Source organism: Arctopsyche grandis, chromosome 6, assembly GCF_051622035.1.
Source record: "Arctopsyche grandis isolate Sample6627 chromosome 6, ASM5162203v2, whole genome shotgun sequence".
Classification (NCBI taxonomy): domain Eukaryota; kingdom Metazoa; phylum Arthropoda; class Insecta; order Trichoptera; family Hydropsychidae; genus Arctopsyche; species Arctopsyche grandis.
This window is the reverse complement of record NC_135360.1, coordinates 19013506-19036844: the sequence shown is the minus strand read 5'-3', so window position 1 is coordinate 19036844 and position 23339 is coordinate 19013506. Positions and strand designations below refer to the sequence as shown.

Genomic DNA, 23339 nt, shown 5'->3' with positions numbered 1-23339 from the left:
TGTTGAGTTCCGATCGCTGATTGGGCGATGAGCGTTCACCTACTGGTCGACAAGGACTGATCGTTACTTTACAATGGGTTTTAGGGCGAAAACACACTGAGTGGTGTGTGATACTTTCAAACATGCGAAAAATACGAAGCACCCCTAGCCCATATACATGATACACAGTCTGAAAAATCAACCCCTGGAGTGTTTTCAATGATATTTTAATCTTGTATTTATCCTTGCTTTGACAGTGATCGATAACGGTGAATCCCATATTTGAAGAAATGTAAGAGAAACTTATCGGTTGCATATGGATATGCATACACGTGCAACCTTCCAAACGGATGCGGTGCATCCGCTCTAAAATCGCCAGACAAATTGAACGACAGATTAACGAACGCTGCTTTAAATGCAATTCTCGTCTTCTCGAATGATAGATTGCACATCAGATGACGGGTAACCTTTCAATGTGCACAGATGCAATTATTAAAATGGTAATTATTAAAATTGAGTTGGATCTTTCACGCGAGTTTAAGCGGATGCACCAAACCCGTTATAACTAGAGGTAGGATAGTCACAGTGCTATCCATTGTTCCATTGTTGTAAATCCTTTGTAAAAAAGGTTCGGCAAACCTTTAACAATGCATTTACAACCTTTGAACAATACGCGGCACCTTCTGGGTCCGGTGACTAGTTATAACTAAAGCGCGGTGCGTGGATGCGCCGGCTCGAAATAAATGGGTTTCTTTTGTCAATTTCTATTGTCAACCTTTTTTTGCTCTCTAGAGAGCAAAAAAGGTTAACAATAGTATCCTGTTTCGGCCCCTTCGTCCGCCAAAGAATGGTTATAACTAAAGCCCGGACCCTGAGGGGCTGTATATTGTTCAAATGTTGTAAATGCATTGTTGAAGGTTTGCCGAACCTTTTTTACAAAAGATTTACAACAATTGAACAATAAACGGCACGCTTCTGGTCCTACCTCTAGTTATAACTAGGGCATTCGGTTTCTATTTCCCAGGAAAGAGGGTTGATTACTATTGTCCCACAAAGCTAGAGAGCAAAAAAAAAAAGTCGACTATAGAAATTGACAATGGTGAACTGATTTTTTTGTACAAATAGAAACCGACCGCCTATCCTTAATTATAACTAGTGGCCGGATCCACAGCGCGCCGTTTATTGTTCAATTGTTGTAAATGCTATTGTTCAATTGCTGTAAAAGGTTCGCCCAACCTTTTTTTTTGTACTATAGCTTTGTAAATAGAGCCAAACCGCCTCGTTTCCTGGAAAAAGCACGGTCTCTATCCGCAGTCTAGCTATAACTTATAAGTAGAGGTAGGACCGGAAGCGTGCTTTTTCAGGGTGTTTTGGGTCTATATACAAAGCTAGAGTGCAACAAAAAAAAAGGTTCATTATAAAAATGAACAATGCACCGCGAACAATAAACAAAGAACGGCACGCTTCTTTCTTTGTTTATTGTTCGCCGTGCATTGTTCATTTTTATGATTACCTTTTTTTTAAAGCCCGGACCCTGAGGGGGCCGTTTATTGTTCAAATGGTGTAAATGTATTGTTAAAGGTTTTCCGAACCTTTTTTACAAAGCATTTACAACAATTGAACAATAAACGGCACGCTTTCGGTCCTACCTTTAGTTATAAGATACGAAAGTAATAACTTGACAGCAAATGCTAGATTTGTTAGGTTTTCCCAAACAGGTTTAAACCCCCTGACCGCCATGCAAGCAGCGTGACGCGAAATGTTTCCGTCCCGCTCACTAGAACAGTATAACTGTGCAGTGCTCGTGTAGACATTCCGGCGCGAGCAGCTTCGTGGAAATCGTCTCTCGAAGATGCCGAAGCCGGAGAAGAAGCTGAAAGCTGTGGTCAAGTCGCATTTCTCGCACGAAATACGCAAAGATGTCGACCTCACCCAGCTGAACTCGCTCAAACTAGACCAAGCATGGCCGTTCATCAAGGAGGAGATAGAAAGGGAAATCGGCAGCGACGGGCTCGTCTGCGTTCCCTACCTGGAAGAGGCCTCCCTCTACCAGGTGTCTTCTGTCTTCGTCCGTCGTGACATGCAGCTGCAGCCCGCTGGAAAGCTGGCGGATTTGCTAGACGAAGCCAAATCTCATCCCGACTATGTGGAGTGGCAGAGAAGCGAATCTTTCGTCGACGAGGACTTTAAGTTTCCGCACGAGAGTGTTAAGGTGACCACACTATTTTCATACAATTTCAATTTGCATTTTCATTTTAATTGAACGGTTTTTCCAGGAAGGCTTTGACGTTTTTAGCGCATGCGCTCTGCACGTGGTTAGCTAACCAGATGTGGTATTCAATTTATCATTTTTTGCGTTGTTTTTTTTTGTCCAACATTCACACTGACGCATGCTATAAATTATAATATCAACTCCATTTACTGCTATTTTACAATTGCATACTCAAATTTGAACTATCGGTAAAATTATATTACTAATGGAAATTATTTTTTATAATCAATAACTTAAAACCGAGAAAAATGAGTTTCTAAATAGAACTTTCGAATAAAAAACATAGTGAATATACTAAAAATCAATACATTTAACACTTTCCAATATGACTGTCGCTGCGATAGATTTATTATTTAATATACATATATAAATTTTCCTAGGTGCTAGTTTGGCTTCTGACAAATTCGTGTTACTATAAAAAAATTATGTGTATAGTATTTTTAATAGTTGCAATTGAAATTGGTTTTGTATAAGTTTATATCCAATCCTTGAAGCACGATAGTGATATGTCCTCAATTTGGCTAAATTAAGTTATTGATGCTGCTATCTTTTCAAAACAACGTCACATTTTTTGGCAATAGCAATTGCCAAGTTTTAACTTTAACTTCAAATTCTTTTCAATACAATCCATTGAAATGATAACGGCCAAAAAATGCGTAGAAAATTAAAGCCAAATAAACTTACAGTTGAAAAATAGCTAACTTAAGTACAATTATTATATTAATTATCGTTTTTATATCCAGTCTATTCTTTTATAATTTATTACAAAAAAAAATCTGAACTAACTACTGAAATCGAAATGGTTTATATATTTGAAATTTAATAATTCTTTCCGAATGCTTAATTATTATTTTGATGTAGTTCTGCCTTATGGAACCAACTCATTTGAGTAATATTTTGACATCTGTGTATGTAATGTACATATATACTGTTGTTCACTTTAAATTTGATTACTTTGCTTTAAAAAAAAAAACAAAGACTCCATTAATTAAAATATATCATACATATATTGGATAAGTGTTGATAATGTGAAAATTATTTTCGCAAATATTCCGTTGATTGTATATAATCATGCGCATTGATCGTGTGTTGTATGAGTAATACTCTTCCATTGAAGTGCTGATAGGTGAAGTCATATTTCCTGCAAAAATTCGATGTGAAGAGTTTATTTCATCTATTTCTAGGAAATCGTTCAATTATATTATATGTACGTACCTGTAGAAACATCGATTACATTTTTATAACTCACATTTTTTTTAGTTATACAATAATACAATTAGTTCACGAATTGATAATTGGTCTTGTCAAATATTCTTTTGATTGAAATGTCATCGTATTTTCATTGCGTGTAAGCCAATTTCAAAATTAACGAACGGAATTGCAAATTTTATAGTATTATAAATGTTCATATATCTCAGCTCCGTTGTGTTACTATCCAATGTCAAATTTGCTACAACTGCTTGACTTTGAATAAACTTATGCAATGTGCAATAAAATTGCAATCGTTTCAAGTTGAAAAACTGACCTAAGACAATAACAATTCAATTGATACGGTTAGTTATATACAACCGTATTTGATTGTTTAAACCATTTCAATGAATAATTGAACTTTTTTTTATACTTCGTATTTAAATAAGTGATAAATAAATATTGTGCACAACACGTGATAGACTGATTAACATTGGAACGATAATCAATATTTATAAATGCATAGTTCAAAACTCAAGTATAACACTACATACGTTGAGTCTGTTCCGTAGCTCATATTTACCATAAGACATTAATGAAATCAATGTGCAAAATGCTTACATGTCCTAAATTATTCAATTGCAATTCAAATTTATTCTTTTAAGAAGTATTTTTTCCTTATGTTGCATAATTTGTTGCTGACAGACAACTTACAAGGTTTTCTCTGGATAAAGAACACGTTTGTTTGCTACCAGAAACGATAGCAAAAAGCGGAAACAAAAACAATCAAACAGACCTTTGAAGTCTGATACTTTTCACCTTGTTGAAGTGCTGCTCAAACTTAAAGCCCAGAATACATGATATATTTAGAAAATTCAAATATAAATTTGACGCACTAGTCATTGGAAACGTAATAATGGAAATTATCGCTTCCACATCCAACTACGATACCCATTAACAGTTATCAGTCATACAAGACCGACTTCCGTTAACTTACAATTGACGTCACACTGCGTACTATTAATGTCAATTAATAAATTTCATTTTTATTTTCAGATAACTCTTCAGGATGAGCAAGCAAAGAACAAAGTACGAGTCATCATGATGAATTTATCCAGACATAAATTTCCAAAAGACAAATCACCAGTCAAAAACATTTACTTGTCGGCCGACAAAGGTAAAATATTTCAGTGTTATATTTTATGGTAGATTGTTTCAACTTCTGAATTGATATAATTGATGTTATGAAACAGGGTTGAAAGGAGTGAAATCTGTATATATGATTACTGATGTCCTAATGGCGAAGACAGTGGAATTTAGAGCCAATACTGGTATCTCCTCACGCATATTCCATCTTGGCAATCCAACTCCATTGGTCTTCGGACTAGAACAATTCGATGTCAGTGAAGACGGTCAACTTATATCGAGGGTAAAATATATGAAATGAAAAACAAGCCTTTGTAGTATTCCATTGCAAAATGATAATTTGATTTTTTTCTTTTAGATCCCTGTTAGCGATCAATCTAAAACCGTGTGGAGCAAAGCTGGCTCACACGATCATCTCCTTACACCTTCAAAAACTAAACTGGCTACTTCCTAACTCCATGTTTATTTTCGATCATTCATTTTTATTTTATATTTATTAAAATTCCATTACTTTTATGTTTTTTTTACGTTTTTTTACATTTTACGTTTAGATTTTAAAAAAATGTGATAAGATTTAAATATGTTCCTCATTCAAACGAGAATATGTTTTAAAAATTCCAATTAATATTATGTTATAAATAAAATTATTTTTAACTATATTCCAGCTTTAAAATATGAGTTAAAAACATAAATTTTATTGCGTCATCATTCTAATTTTAATTTAAAACTTTTAAAAAGTATTCTTAAATAAATTCTAAAACAATTTTTCACTTTTTTTTTTTAATTGAACCGAACCACAAAAATCCTTCGACATATTCGCAATCATATTGGTGAATAAAATAATATTAAAACATGACATTTAAAATGTGAATCATTTTTTATTATTCTAATACTGATACTAAACTCACCACAGAGACAAAAAATACATATAATATATATACGATTTATATAGAACAGGTATAGAAATATTTTGGTGTTTTCTTTGAATTATATTATATAAATATACGACTTATAAAGCTACTCAATAAATCTTACAAAATATCACACATCTAAAAAAATACATGTCTTAAAATTATGTCATATAATACAAAAAAATTAAGATACAATTAACCAATGTGGAACTTTCACCATAGTTGAAAATATATATATTATTATAATATATGTATGTACAATGAAAAAAAATGTGCTTACTTTACTGTGAAAATGTATAGTAAAAAATAAATAATTATTCAATTTAACCATGGTGTGAATCGCCCCCCCCCCCCCCCCCCTGCACAAATACACCGGATTCAGAAACATTCTACACAGATAAAACTTATGAAACGTCAAATGAGAAAACGATATGACTTACTTTTTAATCATTCTTCAAATTATCCAATATGCATGCATTTCTCATGTAAGTTACTCTCACGACAGTTAATATTTATTAGTATATATTATGTAAATAAATAAGTTAACATTTATTTCGTAGAATATATGGCTAGAATAGAAAAATATTTGTATAAATTAAAAAATTGTCATTTAATATCACAAAAGAAATTAAAAATTTAGTATTTAACACCTACCATACAAATATTCAATAAAAATATTGTTGTATTTTTATTACAGTATATCTCAAAAGATTATTTATCGAAAAAAGCTCTGTCTCATAAAAATTATATGTAGATTTATTCATTCACAATATTCTTTCTCGTTTACAATTAAAACTATGATTTCGAAGTCGATGAATAACGGAAAAAAGGAAACAATACGAGATTGGTCAAATTCAACCTTCAATATTTTTATAAGAAAACAAATGTATTTCGCATTCAGTCTATAATATCGAATTATATAGAATAAATGAACAACATTGAATATACATAATTGAATTTATATTATAATATATCGAAATTATATATAGAATGAAAAAGGATTTATTTATATAAACTCTATAAAAATAACAAACGAATAAAGTTTAATATAAATATTAGAAAGGAATGAATTAAATTAATAAATAATAATTGAAATTATGAATATTAATAGCATAAATAAAATCATCTATTCACTCTAAACATTGAGAAATAAAATAAGTAGTAGTCTGGCAAAGAATCATTTACAAATCAAGTTGTAATTTCAATGAAAAACAAACTATTGACACCATTGTACATATGTAGCTGCACTATAGAACATGTAGGAAAAAAATAGTATTAAAACACCCAACAATTTTATAACATACATTCATATGCAAATAAAACAAATATTATTTGCATCGTTATATTCTTAGTGAGATTCCTGTTTTCAATTCAATGCTAACGAATCACAAGGGTTATGTCAAAATGTACATATGTATGTAATTACTTTGAAAACAATTTCTCCATAAACGTATCGCATATTATATTATAGACATAAAAAAAATAGATAGGATATCACATTTAAATATATAAATACAAAATTTAAGAAGATATTTTACATCCTATATTACATACTCGTAAACATCTATTAAGTATTAAATAGTCACTGGTAAAAATTTAACTACAAAACGTAAACAGACGATAAATAACGCACTCAAATAATTACAAATAATCTGGTAACAATCAATAAAACTCATATCTTTTACAATATACATATGTATACCTTACCATACAAGTTATTGAATATCTGGTAAACCTGTATCTTCATACAGACACAACACCTTGTGTATCAACTCGTACTGTTCAGAATTTTGCACCATTCCTCCTCTGTTGAGTCTCACATTACACACAATACCTAAAATATCAACCTTGTCTTCGATCTTCAGTTGCTTTATCCCATTCAACACCGCTATCAAACAACCCGTCCTGCCTATACCCGCGGAACAGTGAATAATTACAGGTGGCACTTCTATATTCGGATTGATCTTGGCGTTGGAAGTACTTTTGCACTTTTTATTTTTTAAATCGCCTTGTTTGACTTCTGCGATAGGTCGTGTAGATCCGGACTTCGGATTGATCCCTCCAGTGGATTCCCGCCTGGCCATATTATACTTTGGTTTTACAGTGTCCGAGTTACCCGCCAACGAATTCTTTCTACTGCTATTTAATCTGAAGTGATCTTCTTGGGAGTTGGACCGAGAAACTTCGTCGAAGAACGCTTTGGCTGTTTGAAAAGCAGAAAGTCTCCTTTCCCTTGTAATATTCTCGCTGCTGGAATATGCAGAAACATTGTCGATCTCGCCTCTCAGTCGTTTCGCAGCTTTCGAGTCAAATTCGATTACGCGACTTTGCAAAACATCCAAACTCAGTTCCAACAATGCAGTAACGTCTTTCGGACACTTGTGATCTGCCCAATTGTCGAACCAATAATGATAAACAATGAGTGAATTTTCTTTAGAGTCGTCTTCTTTCAACGTGTTATCGGGTGCAGTAACTGATATTCTAAAAGCGTCTTTATTACCACTACCGACACATTCACCTAATTTAAAAACTTTGCTACCCTCTGTCTTTGTATTCAAAAATTTATTTTTATACTTGACGTAAAGTTTTCGTATTGTATAACCGGTTTTATTTATAATGCCTACATTTTTAATTTTAAACATATTGACATCTTCGCTAGCAACATTACTGCTGCCGTTGCTATCTACTGGTATGTCTTCCGAAAAGAAAGTTCCGCCACTACAAGCTGAAGAATAGCTGGAATTTGGCAACCGCTTAAATACCATTTCTTCGTTCAAATCGGTGGGAAAATATTTTTCACATTTCTGTCGGCCGTTTTCCATCAAATTTGTCAGCATCACAATCTTCTGGACACTTGCCTTCCGGCTGTCTGCATTTCTTGATTTTGGATCTTGTGACGGATGAGTCTTTGCTTGGGGAGAACCGAAATGCCTTTCTTCGTTCGTTTTAGTGCACCCTTCTCTATGAAACTGACAACCATTTTGATATACCATCAACCAAAAATCATAAACTGTATTTTGTAAAGGTCCTTGTGTCGCTATATAGCAATTTTTCGCATTCTCATACCCCTAAAAGAAAGAAACAAGAAATTGAATTATTAATAATACTAATTTATTAAAAAGCATTCAATTCAGGACCATTCTGCGTCAGTAAGGGTAAAAAAGCTGTTAACTTCAAAACTTCAAGTCCACAAGGGTGTGCATCAGGTATGTATTCTGTCTACCATGCTTTTCAATATTTATGGGGAGCAAATCATGAAAATGACGCTTAATGACCGGGAGGGAGGGGTAAAAATGGGGGGGCAAAAGTATATCCAATGTCAGATATACCGATGATACCACTCTCGTAGCCAACTCTTGAAAAATACTTCAACTCGAGATAAACAAAGCGAAAACAAAGATTATGATGGTGGATCGACATGGTCAACTCGTGAAGACGATTGTCTATGTGATCCTGAAGTTGTACAAGAGTTCATTTATCTCGAGATCAACACTATTGGATGATGGAGGATGTGAGACTGAAAAAAAAGGCAGACCAGCATGGCGAAAAGCTCAATGTTGAAACTGAGCAAAATTCGGAAAGACTGTGGCATCACTGTCTACGAAAATGGGTCTGGTCTTACCGTATCTCTATACAGGCTCAAGAAAGACTAAGAATAGACACTTTTGAGTTGTGGTGTTGGAGAAGGATGCTTAGAATCTCCTGGCCAATGATAAGAACCGATGCCTCCATCCTGCAAGAGCTGCGGTTTGGCAGTAGGTTATTATACATTTGTCTTAGGCCTATCCTCCAGTTCTTTGGGCACATCGCAAGACTGGAAAAATTTATCGTTCTGGGAAGGGTCGAAAAAAAGCAGAGGAAGAGGATGATCCCCAATAAGATTGCGTGGCCAGATCAGGGTTACCACTGGGAAAACTAGTCGTGTTACTACGAGTTGCGGGATGTCAAGAAGGCCAGAGGACCATGACGGGCCCCTTTATGGAAGTCAGAAAAGCGACGGAAATGATAAAGGAAAGAGACGGGAAATAATCAAACATAAAATATAAATTACCTTGATATAATTGGCATTGATGTAACCCTCATCGCTTTCTCCAGCTTCAGCTCGTAAGATCACCCTTGAATGCTCGTTCGGTAATATCGTTTTATATCTATTCTTTGGATGCGAACCAAACACCATCGGTTTCTCTTGAAAATTAGTAGGCAAATCCCAAAATTCTTGATGCAAATTTAGCAAAAGTGATTTTTGATATTTTTCGCAAGGTAAGACAGGTTCTGGAAGTAGTCTTTGCGGATTATATTCACCACCTGTTCCATCATCACAATCTGACGTAGTCATATTTTTCATTTTTGATTCTAGACTATCAATTGGAGTGGGAGTTTCGTTCGATTTGTTTAAAAGTGGACATTCCAATTTTGAATAACCATCTTGGAAAACAGAATTCAAATCTTTGAGCTCCCGCCTTGTCAACATGTTAGATGCATTCTGCAAATGATGAATGTTAGTAAGGTACAATTTAAAATCTTCAGACGTCGAATGAGGACTCAACGGCTTGGTGGTAATATTTCTAATTGGACCGACGCCTTGATAACCAGCATTCTCAATATGTTGTTGAGCACCAACTACGTAAATTAATTCATTGTCTTGATCTCCATACACATATGTTAAATTTTGTCCACCTGTTTCAAAATTTTCCAAGGAATCCATAACATAACTGTTTGAACATAAATTATCGTGAGAACCAAACAAGCATATCTCTTCTGTATTTTTACTTTGATGCAACTTAGATTTGTAAAAAAGATTTTCCGTGCTTAATGATTTACGATGCTTCTCTCTCTGCTGCGTGACGAGGAAATTTTCATTGTCTTTGTACGTTTTCAAGTTATTTTGCAAAACTGAATCGTCTATTTCAATATCTCTAGGCACGTCAGAGCTCTGCATATTGAAATGAGACGAATTAATGTTTAACGTTAATGATGTATTAGAGCTTCTTCTTTCTAAAAGACCCTTCTTTTGATTCTCTCCACCAGTGTTTATACTTTGAGTGCTATTATACTGACTCAAACCACTGCCTGAAGTTTCCAAATTGTAATTAGAAACACTGAGCACTCTATTGTTGTCAAATTGACAATTTGCGTTGTTGATATTGAGCGTTAGAGATGTATTAGAACTGCGTCTTTCCAAGAGCCCCTTCTTTTTCCCAATTTTGACTTCATTGTGTATGTTCAAAGAACTATTACTGGTACATCGGTTTAAATTCGAACTGGAGTTTTGCAAATTTAAAGTCAAACTTGTGTTAGATCCTCTTCGTTGCAAAAGGCATTTTTTCGACTGTCCTGGATTTGGATGACCCTCATGATTAGTCAAACTGTAATGAGACCCTTGCAAATTACAATTAGATCCACTATGATATCTATTTCCATGCTGCGATACGTAATCCAAATTCAATGTGAGGGACGTGTTTGAATTCCTTCTCTCTAATATGTTTTTCTTTTGCCTATTGTCAGTATTCAAACTGAAGTTTGAAGGACTGTTTTTGATGTTGGCCAAATTGTGATTGGAAGCGCCAAAGCTAGTCAACGATAAGTTTGACCCTTGCAAGCTCAACGTGGAGTATTTTAAATTCGATGCACCACCGTCAAAATTTATAGCCAAGCTCTGATTTGATCCGCGTGATTGAAGAAGGGTTTTCTTAGACGATTTGCCCTCAGGCTGTATATCAAAATCATTAGACGGAACGCCTTCGGGTAACGTTTTTAAATTTGTACTGGAAACGCTCAAATTTTGTTTAAAATTCACTAAATTCGAACCTAACATGTCGCAAGGTTTCTGAAGTAGGCTCAATCTGCTCTCAATCTGTGGCCCAATTTGACGATTTACTTCAGAATAATCCACCATATTCTCGTCGAACGATCCCATTCTTCTACTGAAACTTGAAGAGCTCGCATTGACGCCTCTGGCAGTGGGGCATTTGGTAGTCTGATACAACATTAGATTAGCACGGTTTTCTTTTAAAAATATACCACTGTCGATGAAACTGGAAGTACATTTTACATTCACGTACAATTTCCGGCCTTGTTGACTGTCACTACAGATGCGCGGAACAAAATCGTTCAAATTCGTTGCATAACTTGGTGCAGCGTAGTGACTGGCCTTTACTAGTTTTCCCACCTTCTGACTGCGCGCTCTCTTGAGCTGCCTTTTGGGTGTGTTCGGTACAGATATTGAATTTTGGGGAACTTGAAGTGTGTTGTTCGGAGGTAATGATAAATTTAAAGTCTCCGAAGAATCTAAAGAAGTAGCTTTTATCTTGAGTGTAGGCGTTTTTGGAGTCATCCTTTTTTCAGGGCCCGAATCTAGGCGATCGTATTCTGACAATTCCTTCTCCAAATCTGAATCTCGTTTGTTTATATCTATGGTAAGATTTCTCTTATTTTTATTAGCTTTTACATTATTGCTTTCATCGCACGATAGATTTTCAAATTCTTTCGGCGAAAACCTTGGTTGCATTTCGTTGAAAGCTATTGCAGGAGCATTATCCCTCAAAAAAATGCACGAAGAGTCTACAGTGTCTGAATAAGAATCTAAACATTCGTTTTGGGACATATTTGTCGGCAATTCTTTACAATTTTCCAATGCATCATTGGAACTTCCAAACCCACTGTACTCACTACCATCGTCATCGAAATTAAAATAAGTTGCTTTATTTTTTTTCATAATAGAAGGTGAAATTTGATCTCCGGATCCAGTATTTTCATTGGACGATGAAACGTATCCTTCATTTTGACATGGATCGTACAAATTTTCTTGCTTCAAATGTTTAATTATAGGAATACCTAAATTTTGCTGTATAAATTTGGCATTGTCTGAATCTAGCGAAATGGATTTAAGTCTTTGCCGCCTATAATTAGCAGTTCCACTTCCAGAATGTGAAACTGATAAGTTATCCTGATTTTCCTGGGAACTAGATGGATTCTTCATGGGGTTTATGTCCGTTTCCATCTCATCCATAAACGATTCAATGGACTCAATGTGAGATGATATCGCATCAATCGGAACGGCAAGAAACTCATCACAACTATCAGTTTCATCAAATTTTAAGTTGTCTGATTCTGTCGGTGATTGTAATATTTGATTTTGCTGCGTATTGTTATTTAGGCAAGAAATTTCATTTAAATTTACTTTGAATTCTAAATTATCATTTAGTCGGTTATCTAAAGATAATGTTTCCAATGACTCCTCCTGCACGTGACGTTCCGGTAACTTTTTTTCTAAATCAGTCTTTTCACTATCAATATTTGTTTCTGAAAATCTACAAACTAAATTATAATCGTCTTCTTTACTTGTAAAAACATTGTCATTATTATCACTATTATCGCTAACTTTAGTGTTGTCATCGTTCAGATCGCCTTTTTCTCTGTCAAATATGAAACGACTTTCACTACTATTCAATATTAACGGGCTCTGTGTGCTCTTATATTCACTGACATACGTAAATTTCGGAGATGGAGGCTTCTCAGCTCCCAAGAGTTTTGGAGAAGAATTTCTGCTTTGATTTTCAAGAACATATTTCGGTGATCTCTGCTCAGGACTTCCAAAAAATTTGGGAGACTTACATTCAGATGTTGAGAATAATTTTGGTGAAAAATTAAATTTCGAACTTGGATTGTTTTCCTTTCCAACCGTAGAATCTAATAACCGTGGTGAATTTTGCATTTCTATTTTTTCTGTATTGAAGCCTAAATTTATATCGTTAACTGTACATATACGAAGACCTATGTTAGATGCACCAAATTTTCTCACCGAGCAAGATTTCTCTGGCACTACTTTGAATTCCTTCTTTTGGATATTAATATCAGATGACATTGTATCGGTATCAAAAATATTACCATGCGTATTAGTTGAAACAGGTTGCACCTTCACTTCAACCACCGTATTTATGTTATCTGTGCTAGGGACAGATTTAAGTAAATTAATCTCAGAAGGATCATTTTGAAACACAAATTCAACAGCAGACTCATTGTTTAACGAAACAAAAGGAGATTTGTCATCTTTTTCTAACGAAGGTGATCTGGTGGCGCTGTATTTTTTAGAGGAACCCTCTCCACTTGATGATTCATTAGAAGCATCAGCGTCAACGAAACTTAAGCCTTTAGGCATATTTATACTATAGCTTCTCCAATTCAATGATGGTTTTCTGCGAACGATCCATGGTTGTTCAGGTAGAACCATTTTAAATTTTCCAAATTTACTCTCAACATTTGATTTGGATGCTTTAGCTGGGTCATCGGGGAAAACAAATTTATCGCTATTCGACTTCGGTTTGGTTGCACCACTCGGTGTTGAATTTCCACTACTATCATTTTTCTTGCTGTCAGATTCTGTATTATCTGTTTCGGGGAATTTTGGACTACTCACTCCATTATTGTTCATTTTCAATATGGGTGGGCTCATATTTCTGCCCCTATCCAACTCATCGATGTATTTAAAATCTGCAGTATCATCAAGAATGTTTGGTAATTTAAACTTAAAATCATCAACTTCACAATCCTCCTGATTTCTGTCATTAGGATTTGGATCGCTGACAACCAAATTGAAACGATGATCCATTTCGTTGGGCTCTATTGAACGGAGTAAATGTGTTTCTTTCGTTTTAATTCCGATACTCTTATCATACTTCTTTTTCGATGAAGAAAATGATAAATGTGTCCGCAGCCATATGAAGAGTATAATGAGAACAAAAAGAATGCCTAGTAATGTAACTGCCAAGAACGTAGCAGGCAACACCAGATCCGGTGCGGCAGGGTGTAATCTTTCGTAAGAAACACCAGCCGTCGGCTCATGAGGATGTTCATGTGAATGAACATGGGAATGATCTTGACTCTGAGAAGCTTGATCGCGGTTCGTGGACGAAGGTTCTGCTCCGTTCACGTGCACTCGTTCCATGGCTTTTGAACTTACATCTGAAACGACATTTTCAACGTAAATAAAAAGTACTCGTCACACAGCATGCAAATTTATATGTAAATGATAAATTGATACCTTTACATAAAAGTTGATTCAATATATACCACTAATTTACACAGACTTATTTAAGTCAATAGTAGAATATCTCCATAGGTAGCATGTTCTAGTGGCCATAGTTTTAAATCTCGCTTTTCCACGCCTGTTTTATTTGACGATTCACTGAAAATCCAAAGAAAATTCAACATTATATTAATCAGTGATCTAGTAAAAAATTGAAGGTGTAGTTAAATATTGAAATAATGATCATTAAATTTGATGTCAATATATTAAAAACAAACATTGCAGAACATACAGAGGTGAAATAGAAGGTAAAGCTAGAGAGTTCTAATAAAGCCATGTGACTGAGCAATTATCATAAAGCTATCGCTATCAAAAACATCTGTTTATCAGACTCAAATCATCAACTGATGTTGCACCTACACTTAGAATTATGAGTATCACAACTGTAATGTGTTACTCACAGATTAGTACATGTATAATAATTGAACATATCGCGCCCCAATGAGATAAATAATACAAAAGATATCTTTTTTTAATCAATATTATTTAATATATGCATCAATAAATTTTAATCGAATGGAAAAATTCAAATTTTAGTACATTTTAAAATAGATTTTTTTTTTTATTTCTTAGCTGGGATGTAATATGTTCTCCAACTAGACTATAGCTTGGTAAAAGTGTTACTCTATCCAAGCCACACAATAAATGTAATTATGAAAAATCAACTTCATGAATTATTTTTGTACAAATTTAAAAAAAAAAAATTTCAAAATTGTAATCGTAAGTGAAACATAAAAGAGGTTTGTAAAAAATTGAACCACAGTGTTTTGTAGCCACTTTTCCAATAATAATTTAATTACATCCATGAAATTCGACGAAGAATATTAGTGCAATTCTCAGTGTAGCATCTTCAAATATTACACAGCAATTCAACCATTAGCTGACATTTGGAGATGAACTTTCTTTGGAAAAATTTTATCAAAAAAAAGTAACCAGCTAGGTTCAAGTCATGGATCACACATATATGAAACAATCTGAAAGCAGTGTAGATTGACGAGTTTCAGCAGGTTTCATTGCAAACACAGCAAATATCACATGACATCGTCTGGCAATAGAACGACAGCTTTGACAGCACTCGAAGTGACATGAAGTGGAATGACTTCCACACTGCCACTGCTGACATGACAAATGCAAACAAATACACAGCGAGGTTCCACTCGTACGCTGAAGTGTATGTACCTTCTGGTGGCGATGACGTCACTCGCATGAACATGGGAGGGAGGGCGGAGGCGCCAGTGAGAAGGGGGCACAAAGCTGGGGGGCGGAGGGCTAATCGGAGTGCCACACAAAACGAGCCCACACTCGCGCACACCGCGCACTGCTGCCAACTTGGTGCATCACTACCACAATTCCCACACGCCGAAGTTGCAATACACGACCATACACCTGTTTTCTTTTGTATTCATTTTCTATATTTGCGTATTTACATCGTAGGCAGGGTTGCCGGGCGCCCGGATTTCAGCGGGAATGTCCGGATTTGATAATTGTAATCCCGCGTCACGATATGCAGTCTGTCATTCCCGATTTGCAAGGAAATTTTTAAATTGAACTAAAGAGACATTATTAAAATAATTTCAAATTTTGAATGCTTGGTAATTAAGAATGGAAGTACTGAAAATTTTAAATGGGCGTGGGCGGGGTACGCAGTTTCAGGCTTTCCTCGGAGTTTATTCGAAGAAATACAAAAAAACTACATTTATTTATAGATATAGAGAAGAACGAATTATCGATTTACGAAAGAAATTCTATTTTATAAAAAGAAAGAAATTCTATTTTATAAAAAAAAGAAATTCTATTTTATTAAAAAAAGTATTTATATAAAATAACATACTAAAACTTTTCGATTACCTTCTCAAATACAACTTGAGAAAGAATTTTTAGTTCTATTTTTTTTTAAGAATTTTTAAATACTGAAAATGTACATACATGCAGATAATATAACAGAACAAAAAAATATTAATAAGATGGTATGCGGATAATTGCGAGAATTGCGATCGCGCGCACGACAGTCGTTGCCACAAAAATCGCGAATATCTGGCACTCGAGTTCTCGTTAGTACAATATATCGCGTGGATCACTTTAGATTGATGGAGTTTTTGGGTGCCAAATGTTCCGTGATCGAGATTTTAGTGACATGCGCCATATCGCTTTTTGTGGAATAATCACCGAACCTAATAAGATATATGTGGTATTTTTTATGGATTTTGTTATATCTTGTAATAAAAGAAACATGTAATGTAATGTGGTATGGAAAGATTTAAATAGTATGTAAAAAAATATATTTAATTTTTTTTTTTTGAAAATCTAGCAGCCCTGATCATGAGAGACATGAAGGTTGTTTATACGTTTTGTAATCCTCTATCTTAGATTTGATTTATGAGCAGACCTATGTATACATATATACCCGATGGTCATCTTTTTTTATCTCAGATGGAAAATTATAATTTTATCTCAAAAATTATTACATATACGTACATATGTATTTGTGAATATTAACATCGCTAATTTATCAATACATATGTATATACCACCTACCCTGGATATTACACGTAACAAAATGAAAAAACAGTGAATAAAACATTAAAAAAAAAATTGTAGTTAAAAATGAACTGAAAATCAGACAAAGTAGTGATCATTGTTAAAAAGCGAAGTAAGAAAAGGCTAATAAAAATAGTTTCAATTATATCGGGATGAAAGATGAGTTGAATCGAAAAAAAAATTAAAAAAGGCAAATTAATCGAGATTATGAAATAAATTGTGCTCTTTTCCATATATGTATTTTCTTTTGGACGCGGTTCTGATTCGTCGATGTAGGTCAAATAAATTATTGCTAGGCGTATTACGATCGATTGGATATGACTTATTATGAGTAGGAAATATAATGCACTTTCAAAAATTATCTAAATTTTTTTGTGAATTTAAAAGAAATTCATCTTTCGTGGTTCGTCAGTATTTGTTGCACTTTTCAGGAAATTAAATGAAATCGTCAATACAGCAATTTTATATTCAAAATGTTATCAGTGAGCGCAATACTGCTACCTACTACTAGATAAATAATAGTTAGATGCATTTCATTTATAATTCATGTCGAGTTTTACAAGAAATCATTTTTTATATTTATTTTTCATTCAAAATATTTCGAGCTGAAATTTACAAGTAAAGCTAACTAGATTAGTTGTTATTTACATGGCCAATAAATAAAATCCAAGTATGTTCATATTGGGATATCTTCGATCTTACAAGTATGTTCATATTGGTATATCTTCGATCTTACAAGTATATATTGTAATATCTTTGATCTTACAAGTACATGTTGAAATATCTTCGATCTTCCAATTCCATATTTTTTTTTATTTTTTTTTTTTATTTTTTTTTTTTTTTTTTTATTTTACATATATACCAGGAAGGCCTTACAGGAAAATCCCAATGCGCCTTCCTGGCCAATTACAAATACAAATGCAGCATTTTTTATTATAATTCGTTGAATTGCGAGACACTGAAAAAACTCGCAAATTAACGAGACATCTATGAATTGTACATAAATTCTTATTGTACATCCATCAAATTTCAAATAGTGGTGACATAGTAGGTAGGAAGGATTTTTAGCCAATTTTTTTTTTCCGGGAACCGTTTCAACAATGAAATCAGAGAAAATTGGCAAACTCTGATAGGAAACGATCAACCTGGAGTCACAAATCCAGGTCTGACCAACAGCATACTCTGAAAAATTCATTTTCATTCAGGGATAGAACCCGGCACCTTCTTGACGGTAAGCAGAAGCTTAACGTCCGAGCTATGCTGCTGGCTATAATAAGAAGCTTGTTGAACAAAACACTCTAAAAATGGATTACGGAAACAATATGTTTCATTCATCAGACATAGACAATGTTTACGTCTGATGAATGACACCAGTTTGATTGCTTTCATGCTTTAAATAACCTTTCAAAAAAAGTAATAAACAGTTTACAAGTTTCATTTAACAAGGAAAAAATAGCTACTAGACATAACAAATTCACAATAGACTTATCCTCATAAATTATCAATTTATTTTTCTTTTAAAAAAATCATATTATTGCTTAGCTGCTTAGCGATTAACTTAAAATATATTGAATATATGAATCGAGAAAAGTTTCAGAAAAGCCCGTTTAGAAATACGATAATATGTTTTCTTTTTCATATAAACACATGTATGTATATATGTACATCAGTGGCGGCTCGTCCATATGGGCTGCGGGGCTGCAGCCCCTCAGTACAGTACAAATGCATGCAATTTTTGTTTTCATTCGATCACCGGTTTGGTTAACGAGCTACTACAGCCTGCTTTATCTCTGCAGCCCCACCACTATGAATTTTCACGAGCCGCTACTGAATTGTACATACATACATATTCAAGTCATTCATAAAAAATCTACAAATGCATGAATTGAATCGAAAGCCTTGTTCGAGAATGCATCGCGTAAACGCTTACGTATAAAATCGAAACAAATCTCCGAATATTGTACCCGAATTGATAGAAATTTTATAATATAGATAAGCATATGAATATATCGGTGCAATATATATAAGTATACACATTTAGTACATAATTGTATACATATTTTTATTCATGGGTACGCAGATTTGGAACTGAAATGGCGTTGTGTGTAAGTTGAGATGGTGTTACCTGCGATTTAGCGTCGGTGTAGTCGGCGAAGAGTTTGGAGCTTGGAGCGAGCGAGGGTCGCCAGTGCGCCCCCACCTGAGTGAGGGTGGTCGAGGGGGCAGGGAGCAGGGAGCAGTTCAGGGGCGCGCAAGGCGAGCACCCATAGCGGTTTCGCGCAGCGTAAATAGTGAGGGGGCGCGGGCTCGGGGACAGCAGGGGAGGGGGTCGGGGTCGGGGATGGGGACGGGACGGCGACTCTGCTGGGGCCGGAGGGCGCAGGCGCTGGCCCCGGCGGCCGCGCCCGCGCACGCGCCCCCGCTGCCCACATAAACACCTCAAAATGTCTTTTATTCGAGCTCTCCCCAATAAATTATTCTTAGTATTCATTCACGCTGATAACTCTTCCTATCTTCGAATCTTCCCAAAGGGAAGACTTTTTGAATCAGCCAATTTCATAGGATATATCCGATTTTTATACCTGCTGTAAAGATACATCTTCCTTCATAATGAATTTTCAATCTTTGGAATATTTCAAGTTTTATAACAAAAATTCAACTTAAAAATCTATGAAGGCTTCTCCAGCACGTTTCCATTCGTCTCTTTTTTGCGCAACCCTCATACATCTCATCCTACACATTTCTATGTTCATCTTTCATTCATTACATTTTCAATCTCTTCATTCCCTCTACTATATCCACTACCCATGTTATACTTCTCATCCACGTATTCCGTTTTCTATCTCACGTCGTTATGCCGAACATACAGCGTTCTATACTTCTTTGAGTACATTTTCTATACGCCATCAGTGATGATTCATCAGCCATCACTGGCCAAATATGTACATTGATCAAAGACATTTTTCTTTCGGCAAAGTGTCATTTTTTAATTGAAAAATGGCGTTCAGTCACCCAAATGCACTTCATCCTAATTTCTACGTCTCTTTGTTTCCTCTTCTTTTCTACAATACATGTCTGGTTATTTGACCAAAATACAAATAAGTGCCGACTATTTATACTGTTTTATCATCTATCTCCCAAATATTTTAAAGCAAATAACAAATAAAATAGAAGATAAAAAATTGATAACTCATTATTGAGACTGACGGCCAAGAAAATGAATGAAGTCTTCATATGTATATATTTTTAGTAAGTAAGACAAATGGAGAGCAAACATATTTTTTTATTCTATAAATATCGCTCTATTTTCCTACATTCAACTTTTAGGAACTGATTATGGTAGAAGTTATGAAAGCTTTGAGCTTGTTAAAATGTGTAAAGTGCTAAAGGTAAGATCAGTGATGACTAGACTCCGGACCCAAAGTGCGCTGTTTATTATTCAATTGTTGTAAATGCTTTGTTAAAGGTTCCCCGAACTTTTTTTGTGCACTCTAGCTTTGTAAATACAGGCGGACCTCAACTTTCGCACATTCGACTTTCGCACAATTCGCTATTTCGCACATTTTTAAAAAATCGTTTTTTTTTTTTTTTGGTGATAATGCAAAAATGTTTGTTTGCGTGCAATTGTTTCCCTCTCCTCCATTCCCTGTCGCACTATGAAATGCGTATGAACGAGCCCGTACTGTGAAAAGTGTTACATCCTGCACGGCATAATGATGGATGAAATGGAGAAATCTTTGTCTTATTGAATAAGTGACCAAAATCAAAAAACTTCAACAATTCAAGCTAGAGCTCTTAGTTTGCATAAGGATTGGAAGGATAGACTAAAAGAAGATTCTAACACGGTGTTTCATGCAAGTCACGGCTGGTTTTCAAATTTTAAAACAAGATATTCTTTACACAATATTAAATTCACTGGAGAATCAGCTGATGCGGATGAAGATGCTGCAAAAGACTTTTTTTGTTCATTGTCCAAAATTATTGAAGATGGTGAATATTCCTCTAGTCAAATATTTAATGTAGATGAGACTGGTTTATTTTGGAAGCAGATGCCTAATCGTACATTCTTATCAAAGGAAGAATCAGTTGCCCCTGGTCATAAACCTTCTAAAAACCGATTGCTTCTTGGTGGAAATTTAGCTGGTGATTTAAAATTGATGCCAATGTTAATTTATCAAGCAGAAAATCCTAGAGCATTGAAAGGGAAAGATAAAAAATTGTTTCCAGTCATTTGGAAATCAAATAAAAAAGCCTGGGTTACTGCTTTAATATTTAAAGATTGGTTCACTTCACATTTCGTACCAGCAGTAAAGCAATATTGTGAAGTTAATAATTTACCATTTCAAATATTATTAATCTTAGATAATGCTACAGGACCCCCAAAATCTCTACAAAATTTATATCCAGAAATCAATGTTGTGTTTCTTCCCCCCAATACTACGTGTCTCATACAACCCATGGACCAAACAGTGATAGCTACGTTTAAACGATATTATATGAGGTCGATAATGAATCAGGCCATCAAGACAACTGACATGGAAGGTGGGCCCACATTAAAAGATTTCTGGAGGAATTATAACATATGGAACGCAATAAACAATATTGGAGACGCGTGGGCTGAAATAAAAGAGTCAACAATGAAAGGTTCATGGAGAAAACTATGCCCACAAATGATGGGTGATATAAATTTTGATGAAACTCCAGAAACTATCACACTTGAAATAGTCCTCTTAATGAACGAACTTAACCTAGATGTTAACATTGAAGATATTAATGAGATGATTGAATCTCATTCTGAACCCATGACCAATGAATTTCTAATGGACCGGCAAGAGAACGAGAATGATATACATATTGAAAGTGAGGAAGAAGAACCAGAAGAAATCATTAATACCTTAACTATAAAAAATATGAACGAAGCTTTTACGCGTCTCGAAAAGTTTTTGAACATTATGGAAGACTGTGATCCCAATGGAGAACGAATATCTCAAGTACGTAGGGCTATTCATAAGAGTACTGTCTGTTACAGAACTCTCTATGAAGAAAAAAAAAATGTCATATTCAACTAACTCTTGACAAGTTCATTACGAGATTATAATTTGCCGTGCCTGAATGCGATCTTTTCCACCTAAGTGAGTGTAGATTATCGGATGTTATTTTAACATATGTATCTGGCAGCCTGCGCTCATCATTATTCTCTTAATTTGAATGTGATGTATGTGTGAAATCTTAATCTACTCTCTTCCATTTGGGCGTCGCTGTGATATTTTTTTTACTATTTTTCTTTTGCAGAATGTAAAACTAAGAATAGGATTTGAGTATTTTATTTACGTATTATTTTTCTTTTGTTTTTATTTTTTATTTTATAGTGTTTTTCTGCTTTTGCTTTTTATTTTATGTATTTACTTTACTTTTTAATGTACATATATAAATAATTTTTATTTAATACATACATTTTTTGCTTTTTTTTTTACATCCCTCAACTTTCGAACATTTAACTTTCGCACACATTTTCAGGAACCAATTGTGTGCGAAAGTTGAGGTCCGCCTGTAGAACCAAACCGCCCCGATTCCTGGAAAAAGCACGCTCTCTATCCGTAGTCTAGTGATGACTAGTGGCCGGATCCACAGCGCGCCGTTTATTGTTCAATTGTTGTAAATGCTATTGTTCAATTGTTGTAAAAGGTTCGCCCAACCTTTTTTTTGTACTCTAGCTTTGTAAATAGAGCCAAACTGCTCCGATTCCTGGAAAAAGCACGGTGTCTATCCGCAGTCTAGTGATGACGAGTGAATGAATTTTTGTAATTTGGTATTATCATTCGCATCATTACCAGAAATCCGCGGACAATCCACATAAAATGGTTCACTATTGTCAACTTTTTTCTTGCTCTGTAGGACAATAGTAATTGACAATATAAATTATATGTATCATCACTCCCTCGCAATAATTACAACCTTATCGGTTATTAACCTTATCAATTATTGTAGTAGGCTAACGATCTCCAATACCAAAGAAAATAATAAGATCTAACGATAACGAAATAAGTAAAACATTTATATGGCGCGTTCGCGCGACACCGTTTGATATTCGGTGATTTTCTGGAGTAATGGTAGAAATAGGGCAGTGGGCCACAGTAAAATGGCTCAGTCGCCAACCTTTGGCTTGCGATCACAATATGATTGCAACTTCGTAATGTTTCGAGTTAATCTAGGACAAAGC

At 34.6% G+C, this 23339-nt stretch overlaps 2 protein-coding genes across 2 annotated transcripts; one reads left to right on the top strand and one right to left on the bottom strand.

The window, feature by feature from the left end:
* The first annotated feature begins 1650 nt into the window (after nucleotides 1-1650).
* LOC143913382 (uncharacterized) lies at nucleotides 1651-5821 on the top strand. The gene is made up of 4 exons (XM_077433116.1): nucleotides 1651-2191; nucleotides 4496-4616; nucleotides 4693-4868; nucleotides 4944-5821. Exons 1-4 carry the CDS (start codon nucleotides 1832-1834, stop codon nucleotides 5037-5039), a joined length of 753 nt encoding a protein of 250 aa, XP_077289242.1. The 5' UTR covers nucleotides 1651-1831; the 3' UTR covers nucleotides 5040-5821.
* Nucleotides 5822-7211: 1390 nt separating this feature from the next.
* On the bottom strand, nucleotides 7212-15953 carry PTP-ER (Protein tyrosine phosphatase-ERK/Enhancer of Ras1). The gene is made up of 4 exons (XM_077433690.1): nucleotides 15761-15953; nucleotides 14537-14680; nucleotides 9548-14457; nucleotides 7212-8564 (listed from the first exon to the last, which is right to left on the bottom strand). Exons 3-4 carry the CDS (start codon nucleotides 14438-14440, stop codon nucleotides 7212-7214), a joined length of 6246 nt encoding a protein of 2081 aa, XP_077289816.1. The 5' UTR covers nucleotides 14441-14457; nucleotides 14537-14680; nucleotides 15761-15953.
* Between the last annotated feature and the right edge of the window lie 7386 nt (nucleotides 15954-23339).

Bases quoted from the DNA above. Each gene is read 5' to 3' on its own strand.
- LOC143913382 (XM_077433116.1), top strand. From the start codon at position 1,832: ATGCCGAAGCCGGAGAAGAAGCTGAAAGCTGTGGTCAAGTCGCATTTC. The intron at 2,192-4,495 runs GTGACCACACTA...TTTTATTTTCAG, and splicing joins TTCCGCACGAGAGTGTTAAG to ATAACTCTTCAGGATGAGCA. The intron at 4,617-4,692 runs GTAAAATATTTC...GTTATGAAACAG, and splicing joins TTACTTGTCGGCCGACAAAG to GGTTGAAAGGAGTGAAATCT.
- PTP-ER (XM_077433690.1), bottom strand. From the start codon at position 14,440: ATGGAACGAGTGCACGTGAACGGAGCAGAACCTTCGTCCACGAACCGC. The intron at 8,565-9,547 runs GTAATTTATATT...TCTTTCTTTTAG, and splicing joins TCAATGCCAATTATATCAAG to GGGTATGAGAATGCGAAAAA.